Consider the following 16,797-nt stretch of genomic DNA (forward strand, 5'->3'; position numbering starts at 1 on the left):
ATGTATTTATATTTATATTTGTATTTATATTTTATATTTATATGTATAGGTATATTTATATTTATATGCACAAATAAGACTTTGAGTGAATATAGCCATAACAACTTTTTACAAGATAGTACATTAGTACATTCAGGACTTAAGACTAAAATATATTAAAATATCATAGCACTGTAAAAAGAAGGAGTATGTAATCCTAATAAAATTGTCTATTTTAGTTACACAACCAGCAATTTGAAATGGAAAATTAGCATTTTAGAGTTCATTTTAGAGCTAAGGATGAGAGGAGCTAAAAACACACAGTGCCACATCATGCAGATTTTCGTCTTTGGTTAGCTTTGTTTCTGTGGTAATGGGATCCTTTTTAAAAAGAAAACTAGCAAGTCCAAGTCAGTAATTTTTAAGGGGTCCATTATCCTATTGCAAAGAAAGAAATGTAACAGTTTATTAGACATTTCAGAGCAAATACAGCTCTGCACTGAAACTGCATCATACAATGCAGTCCATACCCAGGAGTTTATTGTTAGAGTGCAGTTAAAATGACCAGCTCTTACCCAGAAAGAACAAGAAGTTTAACCCCAGAGATTATCACATCTTTTATCCCTGTGAAATCTGTGGGCAACAAGAGGGTCCATTTTGGAACAAAGAAGAAGGTCTCTGCACTGAGCTGAATGCAGCAGTTACCATGGGGGGGCAAAGAGCCATGAAATCCATGCTGCCTGGTGTGTTTTCACAATTGCAGCGCAGACAAGCCTTTACATAAGACAATCACAATTGTGTGATTGTGATTTCATATTTCCTGTGAAATGTTGTATGTGTGTGTTCCCACCACAAACGTAATTTGACGTGACATTAATTGAAGATACATTCTGAAGACTGCAATTCTCAGTGGATCTTTGTTCAGTGCTATGTATGTGGGATGCATTCTTTTCAAATTAATCCTGACTCTCTAAGAGACAGATTTTCCCTGGCATAACCTGGGGGATAAAATACATACCAGGGTCTGGGTTTCTCCAAATTTAATTATTTAACTGAAATACCTCAGCTGAGAGCTTCCAGCTATAACCCGATGACTAGAAAAGTCAAAAGTCATCAGAGCTGTGAACTACAGTCAGGGAGTACACTAGGTCCTCCTAAAACCTGATCTGATCTCTGGGGACGCCTCTGTCTCTCAGAACACACCCACTCCTTCCATTGACTATGTGGAAAACTTGGGCACTGAGTACCTAAACTTGGGCAGAATTAATCTGTGCCCAAATATCTGGCCCAGATATCTGTGGCTTCCCTGTAACATGGAAGAATACAGCAATAAGGGAGAGAAATGTCGGACAAAGAATGGGAGAACAGAACAGTGCTCATGAGACATCCAAGAACTTTGCAATACCCATCTCACTGGGGAGATAGCAAAATAACCCCTCTTTTCTTCTGTGAAAAATATTTAATACATCTTTAGCAGGAGTCCTTTTTTCCCCTTACACAGCTACTTTCATTAAACATAGATCACTGCCCTGCTGGGCTGATAGCATTTGACCATCAAACACTCCATAATGACCAGTTTTCTTCCCAGCATTATTAGGCTTTATATAAATGATAAAATGGCATTATTCTCCAGGCGACCTTACGTATTTTCATTACAGCACATACCCCTGAGAATTTTGATTATAGGTGCCAAGATAGTCTTGCCTTTTCAAGTAGGAGGGGGAAAACCCTGACAGAGGAAGATGAAGACAACTTTATACATTTCAAAGTAAATATTCCCTTTGATGCTCCATCTTCAGAGCAACTGTCCCAGTTTTGCCAGATCTCATGTTTGGGGAAAGCACACAGGACATTCAAAGAAATATGACTTTCTAGGGTCCTTTGTCTCTCAGATTTTTAAATTAATATGACCTAAAACATACAGTAAATACTAAAACACACATTGTAAGGGAATTAATATTTTGTTCTTATAAAATGTTCCAAATGTTCTACTAAGTCAGCTACTTTACTCAGTGGAGTAAATTTGCTGAACTGGTGGTAACCTTTTCTTTCTGTAATGTATAGTCTGAAGAGACATAAAAACGAAGCACCAGACTGTGTTCCTAAATCCTACTAGAAATGAAAGGAGCTGCTCTGAAACACCAGGAAGCAATATTTGGTTCTAGTGTTTTTTTGTTCACAAGGTGGCTATGTTTTGAGTAGTTTCTGCCAGGAAGGTATTTTGAAAGATTCATTAGATGCATTGACTTCAGTCATGTGCTATTTTCACTGGCTTAAAATAAAAATGAAGGCAGAATCAGGCTATTTTCTTGTTCAGAATGCAGCTGTTTTCCCCTTGATGGCATAACTAATCCATTCAATAATAATCTGAGGATTCTAAACCAAGATAGTCTAGCAATTTCCAGTTGTCCATTATTTTTTTTTTTAGTTTCCCCTCATAATCAGACTTGAGAGAACATAAGAGGAAAAAATACATACACTATGCATGTGTAGTCTGATCTGTGAAAACATTTCCCTTTATTCAAGAAGATGGACAGAATAATTTTCTTCTGGCTATGTCTTCTTGAGTCCTTTCTTTTTTTTTCTATTTAAAAAGATATGTTTTATAGTAGAGATCCAACAGTATATGCTACTGAAGTGATGTAAGCAATACCAGTGAGTCAGGAAATTTCAATATCATTATAGCAAAGTTTAATGCTTTGAAAACTGTATCCAAATTTCAGAAAGGAACAGTCAAAAGGCATCTTAAAAAAATCTCAGACAATTCTAGACAAATCTGTTCTGTATGCATATCAAATAAATGTGAGCTTTATGGCTGTATGATTTCAATTTTTTTCTCCCATTTACTCTTTCTTTCAGCCTAGAAAGGGGCCATGGATTCATTTCAGTAAGATGTTTCAAATTTAGAAAGACAAAGAGTGCAGTTCCCCAGAAAATGCTTTAAAACACAGTTTGACTGAAGTCATCACCTTCAATTGGGCCTAGATTTTTTTCTTTCAAGTATAATACAGTAGTAATCTAAAAAGTGATCATAAAATAGTCAGGTTTTACATGGTGGATTACCTGTATTGAAATATTGACCACTTTCCAATAACCATAGTCAAAAAAATATTTCCTTTACTTCTTTGCATCTCCTAAGAAAACATGAAGGAACCAAATACACTTTTTTTTTTTAATTTGTTCTTGTCCATCCCTTACTAAGCACCACATTTTGAAGGGACTGTGGTTGTTTTACTAAATACCATTAGTGTCCCAGGAAGTAAATAGAGCATAATTGCCTGAAAAGTTTTAAGGCAGAATTACTAACTGAAGATGTAAAGGCATTTCCCTTAGGCATTCCAGTGAAACTTCTACCATTTGAACTTATCAATAAGCAACATATCCACACACACCCTGGCTATACTCGTACAGAACAAGCTGCTTAGGCCCAATTCTCATCAACAACTCTCTCACAAACCAGCAGAAAGCAAAGAGCACAGCACACATGTGGACAGGGCAGGTGCATATCCTTTGAAGGCGTTGATGTTATCAAGTGTAAGTGAGTAACTAATGCCATCTGCAGCATTTAATTGCAGGTGAGGATTCATTGGCGCAAAGAACTCAGCAGGATACCTCCATCCAAGGTTAAGCACTCGAGACTGGAAGTGAAGGGAAATGACTGTCGTTGGTTTTCAACAATTTTTACAGAGAAACTGTCAAGGGAAATGATCTTGTCCTAACATACTGCTTACTGAAAAATCTATTCCAGATAAAAATAGCACTTAAAGCATTTCATTCCCAGAACTTGGAGTAGGATGAGGAGGTGGAAAAGGTCAAATGTGAGGAACAGCTATGAATATTTCCTTTTAATTTTTGCATTTAATGCAATATTAATGCATGCCCCATTATATCAGGTGTAATCTGCACTTCTCTGCTCTGTATCTTTCTTGGAGTGGATTAACTGGTAGCAAATAACTCAGAAAAATGCTCTCTCTTCTCCTTTTTATTATGAAGTAACCTATTCTCTATAGATCTTGTGGTAGCAGGAGTGAGTTTTAAATCAATGCAACTTTCATCTACAGAGCCATGTGGGATTGTCCTTTCTTCTACCCCTAGAGTCCACACAACTCCTGAGGTAAAAACCCACAGAGGAATACTACACTTAACTTGGCAAAGTTCTCTTCTTACATGCCAGAGGTATGTTTTACAAATAGTTTTTTATAAATCATAAGTGACTATAATTATTTTTATACCGCCGCTTAAGTATCAGCTTCCATTTCTCCCATATTCAACACTTTTCCAAAATAAAAAAGCTGATCTTACTCAGAACTGATATCCAAGACATTTGATCATTACACTGCTAACACTACTGGTTCATCCTATTTTCATAACAGGAAAAAATTGGAAAAATAGCTGCTCCATATTAAAAAAACTCAGCATTGTTTTGTCAACCCTTATTTCTTGTCTTTCCTATTTTACATTTTAAAAGACTAAGAGATTTAGAATATACTGAGGAAAAAAAGTATTTGAGAATTTAAGTATAGTAAAAGATGAAAAATTATTACATAAATATAATCTTGTGTGTTATTTTAAAGGCAAAATCTGTGAGTTAATTCATAGAAAGTTCTAATAATAACAACTCCTATTTCTTGTTTTGTGAAATTTCTACATGAAAAATCATCCCATTGTCTCATTAAAAATGTGTCATTTCATTAAAAAAAAACACTAGCTATGGAAAATACCCATTGGAAGTCATAACCTCAGGTTCACTGTTTCCTAGAAGAATATATATTATTTGGAAAATCTTCTGGAGACACAGAAGGAGCTAAGAATTGCTGTGTTGTCATTCAGTGACAGCGTGACTGGAAGAGATAAGACAGAGGAGGAGCTGAACCTCTTGTTACAACACCTACCTGATCCTAAAAATTCTAGGGACAGTAAAGGAGTCCCATAGCTCCTCTGGGAAGAGGATCTGATCAATGTTGTTAGAAATTGTACCCAACTGAGTATCTTCAGAGTTACAGTAACTCACAATAACAACAGACTTTCTTCTAATGGCCTCACAGTACGGAATTAATTATAATTTACATAACACTCATAGCATTTCCTAACACTACGAAGGACATTATCTCCCTTTTACAAAGGCATAAACCTCAGCACCAAGAGCTTAGATAGACTAAAAAAAAGTCTATCTAAACTCACCTTCTTTATAGAAGGTGAGTTTATAATCCTATTTTTCTAGGTTTTGGGAATATCACTCCTGGAAAGACTCACGTAAACTGAGTGGGAAACTGAACCTCTTGAGGAACAAACTAAATACACATATAGAATTCTCAGATGTATAAATTAAGCAAACTGAAAACCAGACAAAATTTCCCTTATCCTCTGTGTAGACAAGTTACTTGGTCAAACAGATGATGAAAATATTCCAGGCAAGATCACTTAATTGAGAATGCCCATGAAAACAAATAATTGCTTTGAACAAGGACAGGTGAAGGCTGATCCCCTGAACTTGTCAATATCTCTCACCACATCTTTGATATACCAGATATCCATTACATATATTCTAAATGAAAGGTTGGGTCAAGAGACTGGAAAAGTTCACAATATTGCTAGCAATGCACAAAAGCACATTTCAAATGCATTTTCCCAGCACTTAAAAACAATCAAATTGGATGGTATGAATTTGATATAGAACAACACATTTGCATATCTGAGAAATCTAACTAGGCAAGGGATTAGGGAAGCAGGACACTGGTGATCTGCTTGGAATTCCATCTCCATGCATAAACTGCATGTTTCTTCTGCCAAACTTTGCAATAGGAGATACAGCTTTCCACTGTGTTCCTTCTGTTACCCAGCTAAAGTGGTGCTTGAGCTGCCTGCACTGCAACATCGTACTGACTCCAGCACCTTGAGATTGCTATCCTGGATTCTATTAGCTGGGTACAGAAAAGAGATACTGCCCAACAGACAGCAGTGGAGTTATTAGGATGAGAGAAAGGGAGGCTTCCTGGCTACATCTTCAGTCACTTTCTTGAAAAGCTCTAAATGCTAAAATGCTGAAGGACAAAGAGATAGAAGGACAGGACAAAACAGGATGGAACAAAGATGGGACTGCCAGCCCTACCTTGGACAGCTCCTCAGAATCACTTCTGCCCGTGAACAGGGGACAGTGCCACTAGACAGCGGTGACCTGGGTACAGGTAATATTTTGAGAGGTATGGTAAGCACAGGGCACGGGCCCAAATAAAGAGAAGGGTGTCATATCACCCTTCATTTCCAGGCTCAGGTTCCTGCTTTCTGTCTCAAATAACTTCTGCCCTAAGCAGAGCTGTTTGGCTGCCAGGACACAGGAGACAGCACAATAGGGAAAAACAAAGAATTGGAGCACTCTGGAGAAAGGTGCAGGGAGTTTGGAAACAGATATGCCAAAGGTAAACAGAAGAGGGTGAAAACATTAAAATGGAAGACTGGAAGAACTGGAAGAACTGGCACAGAAAACTATAAGGAAGGGAGGATGGGGAGGAGGCAAGAAAAGTAAGAAACTGTAGAGGAAGTAGCAAAGAAGACATTGAGGTAGAAGAAAAGAAAAGGTTTATAGAAAATTGAGTGATAGAACTGGAATGGTGAAATGGCAAGGAAAATCGGGAAATATGTGAAAGAGATATGATGCACAAGCATCTAGAGAGCATAAAATAAAATGTGAACATACAAAATTGTGTGGCAAGAACTGACTCCTGAAATACGTAATCCATATTATGGGCAGTAATACCTGCTTCTGCAACATCACATCAAATCTCCAAACCTCACATCTATATCCCAAGACAAATCAATACTTCCTATTCCAGCCACCAATCCATTAACAGATGAAGGGATACACTTTAAGTCCTGGGAAAATGTTAATACTTTCCATCCTCTTAACAATGATCACAATCTTGGCATCAGAGCAATTTAAAATGCAGCATTTTAACCTGTTTAATTTAGATGGTAGGGACATTCATTGCTTTAAATTTTGCTTTTGTGCTATAAATAAACTAGCTGACGATATCCAGGCGTCATAAACAATTTTCTTTTGATACCAAAGATGGTGACAGGGTTCATCTGCATATTCATCAAGTTGTATGCACATAAACAAGAAAGTTTTGTGGATTATTTACCCTACTTCTTCTACTATAGTGAAATTTACAACATTAGGATCTTTTAACAGCAGATCAGACTCTCTGAACTAAATTCCAATGTGAACAAAAGGAACTATTCCCACACTCTTATTTGATTATTAGCAATTAAATGTAGAATTTTACAACAAAATGGAAAACTTTTCTGTTACCAAAGCAGTAAAAATGCAGAAAAATAGCTGAAATAAATTATTGCCATTAGAGAGACAGATGAGCCCATTCAAAGAACGGTAAAATCAAGTATTAAGCAGTCACAAAAATAATACCTCCTTCATTTATTTTCCTTGGGTTTAGACATTTAATTTGTCACTGGTCACAATTCCCAATTTATCACTAGAATTTGTATCTGGAAAGCATTCTACCAGAGCAGGAAGGCAAATAATAGTAATGAAAAACACATGAAAATTACATTTTACCAAATAAGTACTTACATTGATATTCTGCTATCAAAGGCATTTGAACTCCAAACAAATAAATCCTTCAATCAACATAAATGAAGTCCTGGGAAAGATGAATAAAATTACACTATTGTGTGTTTGTATTAATTTTGAATTAATAACGTTTTTGTAAGGTTTGGGTTCTTTGAAAATTCAACAGTTTGCTTTTTAATTTGAGTTAGATTAAAGCTATCAATAATTATATTACAGTGCAATTCAGGGGTACTGCTGAAAAATGATCAGAGTGACATCCCTTTGTCCACAACAGGAAAACAGGTTTTAATGAATTTCTGGTCTCTAATTAAGCTGCAATTTGAAATCCTAGTATGTAAAATGCTGTGGGCCTTGTAAAGTAATATCTCCAAGAAGGAATGCCTTATTTTTCATGGCTTTGCAAGTGTTTGGATGAAGTTACTGTTTTAACTCAATACATTTTTTAACAAAGCAAATCACTAAGGGCTCCCTTAACCTACAATGATCTGTTGCCTCAGGCAATGCACTTCTCCTTGCTCTCAGTTAACTGATAGCTGCTTGTCTGTCCATAAAAGCCATTTACTCCCAAGGCATTGAAAAGGAGCTTCTCTCCCCTTTTGTAGATCTCACCATCTTCTTCATAGAGCATCCCCTCAGGGTGGTACTCCCTGGAAGTGGTAGCTGAATTTTGCTGAATTTGGCTACACAGGTTCTCCCCTCTATACATCTACAAAATCAATGATAAAAACTAATTCCTCTAAGTTATATGAGTAAAGCTTTAGTCCCTCTTTGAGGGGGGTTGGGGGGTGGGGGTGGGTTTTTACACTAACTCAGAAACCAAAAAATATGTCAGATCTCATTTTGGAGGCATTTCACTAGGCTGAGGGACACACTGGAGAAATATAAGTCCAGCAGGAGAAATCTCCACCAGCCAGTCCACAAGGCAGAGGCCTGCAGGAGTTATGCTTACTATAATATTTGATGTTCCTGAATGCTTCCACAGGCTGTTGTTCAGGAAACAAAGTCAAAGTACACTTGAGCTACTTTGGTTTATGTTAGGTAACACTTTGAGCCCTAATTTTCCAAGATTTTATATCTTTTTCTTTCTAGAGTGTCAAATGTGTCAAATTCAGGAGCAACCACCCAGGGAAAGCAGGTTGCTGAATGGAAGAACTTGAAGCTAAAAGCATTCATTAAGCCATCAGATATGTCTTGTTCCCTGTTTTCCCCCATTGCTTTTATATCCCTCTGTTTGTGTTTACTGGAGCAGCTACACCAAACAAGAACTTTCTGCCACACTATGCCATGACCTGCACACAGCTCAAGCATCCACTCCTGCTTGCACTGTTGCAAAATCATCTTATATCTTCCATACATCTTAATTTTTTTCAATAAGTTACACCTAATATTTACAGTCCTTAAAAATCAATGAGAACTCCTAATGGCTTAAAGGTGTTTAAGATATTCCAGTCAGGAGAGATGAAGAACTGCACCAGGAGCATCACCCCCTTACACAATATCTTATTATTATTACAGTGGCCATTACAACTCTGTTCAGGCTTTGCACTCTGAACTTTAGCAAGATACTTCTATGGTGAGTGCTTGTTGACTGTTCACATCTACATTTCCATTCTTAACAGACCTTTCACATTTAATTCAGCAATGGTTCCTTTTAACAGCCTTCTAAGTAGATCACAAAGGGGCTGAAAGCCACCTGACAACTCTTCACTCTCACACTACAGAACCAAAGTACAAAATCATTGTATAACATCTTTTATTTTTGCCCAATTGCTAATTTTATAAAGAACACTGTTGCTGGAAATATTCAACTATTTTTATAACCCAAGTATTTCTACTCAACTTATTCATAGATCAGGTTTTTATTCACTTTTATTCTAACAATATGATAGACTGGTTCCTGCACCATGCTGTTTCTGCATTTATTCAACATTGTCTGACAATGAGTTTTTCTGCTGCCTGATGATGTTGATTTTTTTCAGGGAAAATATTATACAAATAATGAAATAAGTATTTCATGGTTTTCATGGTTTTCTCCTTTCTGTTAGTTCAGTCAGAGTTTTCTGGTGCTATACAGTATAAATATTAATTCTGATATATATTGAGTGTTATTCTGGAATTGCAGTCCTTTAAGCTGATGTGATTTCACTCAATTGTCACATTGCTTTAAGACTTCATAAATACAAAAAAAAATATTTACGTGCATGTGTACACATAGGATAGGCTTTTATGCCTCGGTTTTACTAACTAACAGTGAAAATTGATATTTAATGGTGTGGGACAGGAGCTTTCTTCAGTTGTGAGGCAACCTCATTTCTGTCCTTGACAACGAACAGCACTATGATTACTTTCAAAATAATTGATGTATCCATATGGAAGTTAATACTGGACTTCAATATTGTAAAAATAAAATATTTTGTCTCTTTTCAATTTGGAGCATCTAAGAACACACTGAAAAGTACAAGTTTTAGCACTTCAGATATTTTTCCACTACCTCCTATGAATAAGACTGTCTTGTGTTGCTACAATTCACTTGCTAAATTTCCTTCTCAATGTCATGCATGCAGTTTGCCTTCCTCAAGGAGTTTGAAATATGCATTTTTCAAAACAATTCTCTATTTGAGGAGGTGTTTATTTAAGCTGAAAAAACATGACATCAGAGTCTTGGATGTGGTACAACTATGTTGAGAAGCAAATATGTGCAGTGGTTAGAAAGGGATGGCCTAACAAATATCAACAGGTTATTGCAGTCCTGACAATGTCAGACAAGTGTAGCAGTCCTTTTCAGACATGGTATTTCATACAGACTGCAGGGCAAAGAGAATTTCTGCTGGGACTCCAGCACTTACATTTATACAAATGGGTTCTACTGTTAATTGCCTGACTATAGTTTCTTACTCAAACTCATGCACCAAATGGCTGATACCTAATTAGCTGGTGATAACTTGCCTAGATTCAAGCAAAAGATTTGTAACAGGTCACTGCACAATAATCCAGATTTTGTTTTTATCGATATCTACACGAAGTTGCTTTAAAGAAGCATTGATGTCCCAGAAATGGGCTGGGATTTTCACATTCTGACATTTTCAAGCCTTCATGCTGTAACTAAGATCTTAAATACAGATGTGTGCAGGTAACCAAGAATCAACCATTATCAGCATAGAAATAAACACACACTGGGCACAGTCCACAGTGAGTACAGACTTGACATCAGCCAGTCACAAGGCAGCTTCACTAAAAAGCCTCATAACCACCCAGCCTGTTACTAAATCTGACTTCAGGGGAAGCAGTTCATACAAACCACAGTCCAGCATTACACTTCTACAGCCACATGGCTTGCAAGCCATAAGTTGCCTAAGGCCAGAAAGCACAGGCATGTAAGTCTGCAAAATACTATGTAGATGTGTTCATAAATAGTGTTTATAGCCGCAGAGTCAGAAAAATCATCCTAGCTTGACTCATGCAAAACATGTAAAATTCATTTTTCAAACCAAACACTACAGTGTAAAAGGCAGCAGGAAGCCAGGAATCATTCAGTCATCTGCTACTTTAAATCTGTGACCTATATCTAGCAGCCAAGGAAAAGACATTAGAAGACAGAACTTTACAACAACAGGAGATTATTAGGCATAGCAGAGAAACAATTGCTTGCTGCAATTACAACTTCAAAGCAGAATTTAACTCTCCCATCTGCACTGTGCATCTCTTTTGTATGTTTTGAACTTGTTCCACTATGACTCTCCCAGTGCTGTCACATGCCATCTATCCAAGAGTGCTATGTGCTGCCAACATGGGATCTACAGATGGGTCAAAGAGGCAAATTTTGCCCTAACATGAAAAAGCAAGGAAAAAAATCCTGCACTTGAAGAAAGCTAATGCAAATGTTGATAATTAAGGGGATGCCCTTGCTACCATTCAGCTATCCTATTTTGCTATATCCTATAATTTTTCCCTTTCATAGCACATATCAGGTTCATATGTAAGGTACTTTGTTTAGATGCTGGAAAAGATGCTGCCATGTTGTCTGACATGAGCTTTGTTCTGGGAGCCAGCAGTATTTTTCCTCCAAATAACAGACTATCCTGAGGTAGTTGCACCAAAGATTAGAAAGCCTGTTCATCAAATATTCATAAAAAAATGTATCTGTCTTATGACCAGAACAATCTTTTAAATGAATGACTAAAACAAGCAACATCCCCTCACTTGCTCAGGGCAGATTTACCTATGGAATAACATGTGGATTCAATACACACAAGAATTCCCCCAAACAAATTTTCCAGACTGGGAGTGTGGTGGGGGAAATAAGAATATATGTACAAACACACACTGCTGCATTTTTGAATTCTAATATGGCAAGCAAAGCAGAACAAAAAACATCTGTCAGTTCCACACAGCAAAGCCCAGCTCCCATATGCCACCCTTTCTCAAGAGAGGATTACTGTTTTAATATGCTGAGTTCACATCATCTATTCTGCATTCAGTGGGCAAGCCAAAGAAAAAAAAAATCTATCTATATAATATGATTTAACCCTGATCCATGCACACAGCCCCAGAAGTGGCTTTTCTGTGGGGAAATTTTGTGGTGACCAGAAGAAAGCAGGTTTCCTTAGTCTACTAAGCAATGGTAACTGCAACTGCAGCTGCTACTGCAGCCTCTGGCCAAACCTTTGCTCACTACAAACCCCCAGAGCCACTCTCTAACCAGGTAATCTGCATGGCCATAGACTCACCAGCTCCTCTAAATCTTTGTCATATTATTAAAATTGCTTTTGTAAGTGGGTTTATTCAGTGATATAATACTGGTCTCTGCTTGTGCAGTATGCTTTCTGTTGCCATGGAAGCAGTGAAACCACAGTCATTGCCTGTGTCCAGCACTTACCAAAGCCTGGGAGCAAAGGCAGACTTGGCTGCAAAGGGAAGAGAGCACCTGGACAGAGAGACAATGACCTACAGTCACATTTAATACAGTGCAACTTTGCCAACACACTAGATTGTACTGGAAAAGAATTTCAAATCAGGTTCTGAATAACTGTGGCAGCTACTGTCTGTCTGAGAAGCACAAAGATGTGCTTTCTTCACCTGAGGTGCTTTCTTCACCTAAAGAAGTTTCACCAACAATGCTTCTTTAGGGGGCCAAGGTCTTGGGTCAAACTGACCTCTAAAAATCAGCTTGCAGTCACCAGAGGCACCGACTGATTGCCAAGTTTTCTTTTTCTTGATGGAAAAAGAAATTACTCCTAAAAGCTCCTACTAGATGAGTCAGAAGAGGTCTATAGTCCACATCTATGAATTTCATCTTTTAGTTCCCTAACTCCTTTAAATGTTTTTATGAACTTGATTGGTTTTGCTGAAGCAAAGCATAAACAAATAATTTTATGCTTTATGCTAAGTGTTCCATGACACTTCTCTGAGTTTGCTTGAAGGTGGGTAGAAAAGCTGTCAGGAATAGTGCAGATCCTGTAAATACTGACTATCCAGCACATAAATGCATTCATAAGTCACACATCACCACACTTTCTTGTAAGACTATCACGATTTAAATGGACAGAAGGTGTTTCTGAATTAGCTACCACCAACACATTTTTCTTTAGGAGATCATATGGATGAGACACTCATTGTGGTGGACTGCCCTTAGACAAACACCAGGTGTCTACCAAAGCCTCTCCATCACTCCCCTCCTCAGCCTAAGAGGGGACAGAAAATATAACAAAAGGCTTATGGGTCAAGACAAAAACAGGGAGAGATCACTTACTAGTTACTGTCTTGGGAAAAACAGACTAGACTTTGGGAAATTAGTTTAATTTAGTATCAATTTATTAGCTAATTTATTGCCAACCCTATTGGCAGCTAGGAATCCACTGGCAGCACACCAAGGCTGAAATGGTGAAGTAGCACCTTAGCTGTACCTTGGTTACTTATTCCTGAGAAAGTGGTTGTTCTAGCTGAGTCTCAAATGAGGACCTAAATGAAAGCCCAGAAAGAAGGGTGAGGAATGCACCCTAGACACGTCTCTGCTTGCCCATCAATGTCACCTTTAGACTAGTGCAGGACAGACCTGTCCCATGCAGGGATGCAGGCACTGATGAGCCTTCTCCTCCTCTGTTTGGCTAGAATCCCATGTAGCTGTGAGAATCACCGAGACAGCTATGCCAGAGCATGCTGACAGTAGATGCAGCTGTCCAGGACACAGGTTTCCAGGAGTGCCTGATGCCTCTTTGTGAGGCTGGGGATGACAAACATTTCTTTTGCAGAAGGTGTGCTGTGCGTGAGGAGCTGTGTCCCCAGGTGAAGGAGCTATAGGAAGAAGTGGACAGGCTACTCAGTATTCAAATGAATGATCAAGAGATAGAATGATTATTTTCAGAGACACTACAGTCTCAAGACTTTTGGGAGCCTTGAACCTCCAGTATAGTGGAGAAGCAGGTGGACTCAGAACCCTACAGATTAATTAATCAAAGGACTGTTAGTCAAGGGCCTGTTAAAGATGAAAGCTGGAACTGGGTCACTGCATATCAGGAGGAAGGCTCATCTTCCTTCTTGGCATTTGACTGATCCAGGGAAGTGCTCACAGCACCAAGCTTGACAGAGTTCAAGAAGCATTTGGACAATGATCCTGCACATGGTATGACTCTGGGAGATGGTCCTTTGCAGGGCCAGGAGTTGGTCTTGATGATCCTTGTGGGTCCCTTCTAACATGTATTGTGATTCTGTGGCAAGGTCTGTCACTTTAGCTAACTCATATATAACCCCACTCCTAGCTCTATCAGAATCAAACACAGAGAATTAGCACAACTCTTCCTGCCGTTACAGCAGTCACACAGCTTGCATGGCATCCTTCCCATCAGACACATATTTATAGTGAGTTTGTAGAGTAGAGGCTGGCTACTACCTTTTGTTTCACTGTACCTATCATAAGTTCACTCTTAATGGGCCTATAGGCAGTCCAATGGTAAAATACAACTTATAGGAGGAATTTTTCCAGTTTACAAAGTTACATCATGTGACCTTGTTGGTTCATTTTACCAGAGAAGTACCTCATCCCCCTGATTCTCCCAGAATGAAGCAAATTTTGTGTTAAACAGGCAGAAAAAATTTTATTAAAATGTGCTGATTATTTTCAAGCCACATTCATGATTTCACAGCAATCAAGGCTGATACAGTAAATACAATTAAGTGGTATCACTTATTACCCACTCTCCCCAATATGAGTTACATATTTGGCATGAACAAAATCTTACAACAGCTCCTCAACTCTTGCTGTTTTACTTGGGATAACCCACCAGCAAAGTTAACAAAAACTAACTACTTTTATTTAAAGGCTAGACTTGTACTGATGGGTATGAACCACTACTGGACATCTCCACAGCACTCTGAGTAATTTCCTGGAATTTAGTGCTGATAGACAGGAACAAACCTCCTCTGCTCACACCTCCACTGTTACCAGTAACCCCCCTGGCTACCTCCATTACCAGGAAGCCCCTGATCTGCCTTTTACAAAGCTACCAACAATTGCCCTGACTCCTGAGCCAGCCCTGTAAATCTTTCCCGACAGGGTTAAGACAAGAATATGTGTTGGTATGGCAACGTGTGTTGCAGCTCAGAAAAGTCTTTTTCAGTGATTAGGAGTCAGACTACAGATTTGCCTTCTACACCTGCCTGCAGGCATGAAGTACATTTTTGATTTTACCCTCTCATGAAGCTTGTCTACTCAGTGCAGAGCATGGATTGGCATATCCACTCTGGATAAATTAAAAGAGAGCAGCTAGAAAAGAAAAGGGGCTGATAAGAAACTTCACCTCCATTGCCATAGCAGCCAAAATACTAGCAACCATCAGAACAAAAACAGCAGGTAATTTCCCATTTTCCCCACAAAAGGAGAAAGACAAGAAATAAACAGATTGCTTGAGACACCTCTCTCTTTGTAAATTAAAGCTGAACATCACAATGCAAGAATAAGCTTGTGGGCACTAGACAACTTTTGCAGACCTTATTAATGTGCTACAGAGAATGAAAATGCTATCTTTCACAGAGAATTCCTGCAGGCTTTATCCAGGGTACCTCTCATTGACATTAACAGGAGCTTGCCTGGGAAAAGGCTGCAAACTTTGTTCCATAAATAGGATCTTAGCACATTTCACCATGGAAACAATTGCTCAGGTTAATTCTGTTCTCTTCAAGACTGTAGCAGGAACTGCACCAGATACTTGACAGATCAGACAAATCACATGCCTCAGTATTGCACATGGGTTGAAGAACTCAGTTTGGCTCAGTCCCAGTCACACGACTCCCCCTGACTGGCACTAAGACTGAGGTGAGCTGCCATTAACATCTTGATTTCAAACAGAGTACACCTGCAAGAAAAGAACATTGATTGTATAGGAATGCTATTCCCTGGAACGTTCTACTATTCTGTTTCAGAGCAAGTATTTCCCAGAAACAAGAGAAACGCCGCAGACTCCTCAAGGAGCATCGCGAACACCCTGATGCCCTCGGGGAACCTGTTCAGATCCCTCAAACCCGTACGTGCGCGTACGAATCTCCCGCCGCAGCCGGAGCATCCCCGCGTGTGTGCGCACCGCCCGGGGCTCCCCAGCCCCTCGGTCCCCGGCTGTCCCGGCGCGAAGGAGTTAAGCCGGCCGGGACCCCCGCCCGCCGCCGAGCAGGCTCCTGACGTCAGCCCCGCGCACGGCGCAGCGCTCGGCGCGGCGGCGGCGGCGGCGGCGGGCGGGGAGAGCCGCGGCGGCCGGGCGGCTGCGAGCGGCCGGGGCAGCGCTTGGCCGCGGGGCCGCCGCCCGCAGCCCCGCCAGCATGTCCGCGAAGGAGCGGCAGAAGGGCAAAGTGACCAAGGACAGCGTCACCCTCCTGCCCTGCTTCTACTTCGTGGAGGTGAGTGGGCGCTACGCCGAGCGGGCTGGCCGGGGCTGGCGGCGGGCGCGGGCAGCGGCGCGGAGCCGATCCGCGGGGAACGCGGGGCGCCCGCGGGCAGCGAGATCGCCTCGGTGCTCTTTCCGCACCGTCTGATGCAAAACCCTTACGTGATGCTTCGTCTCGCCGAAATCAGCATCGAAGCTCCCTATAAGGAGTAGGCATACATTAATCTCATCTTTCGAGCCTTTTGCAGCAGGAATTATTTCTAAGAATTACTCAGAACGTGAAAAGGTGCCTCAAATAAACCGGACTATGTGCATAGGAACCTCTCGGGAGGAAGACATGTTTCAAGAAGGGCTGGCTTG

The 16,797-nt window shown here is 39.7% G+C and overlaps 1 protein-coding gene across 1 annotated transcript in view; it reads left to right on the top strand.

Annotated features, from left to right (window-relative positions):
* Positions 1 to 15,802: 15,802 nt before the first annotated feature.
* The window catches only part of PLPPR4 (phospholipid phosphatase related 4), a 32,080-nt gene continuing 31,085 nt past the window's right edge, over positions 15,803 to 16,797 (top strand). Inside the window, exon 1 of the mRNA XM_002189325.7 lies at positions 15,803 to 16,450. Within this exon, the coding sequence (XP_002189361.5) occupies positions 16,373 to 16,450 (78 nt within the window). The 5' untranslated portion in view covers positions 15,803 to 16,372. The remainder of the gene's footprint in view (positions 16,451 to 16,797) is intronic.

The sequence above is a fragment of the Taeniopygia guttata genome, chromosome 8 (genome assembly GCF_048771995.1).
Source record: "Taeniopygia guttata chromosome 8, bTaeGut7.mat, whole genome shotgun sequence".
Classification (NCBI taxonomy): domain Eukaryota; kingdom Metazoa; phylum Chordata; class Aves; order Passeriformes; family Estrildidae; genus Taeniopygia; species Taeniopygia guttata.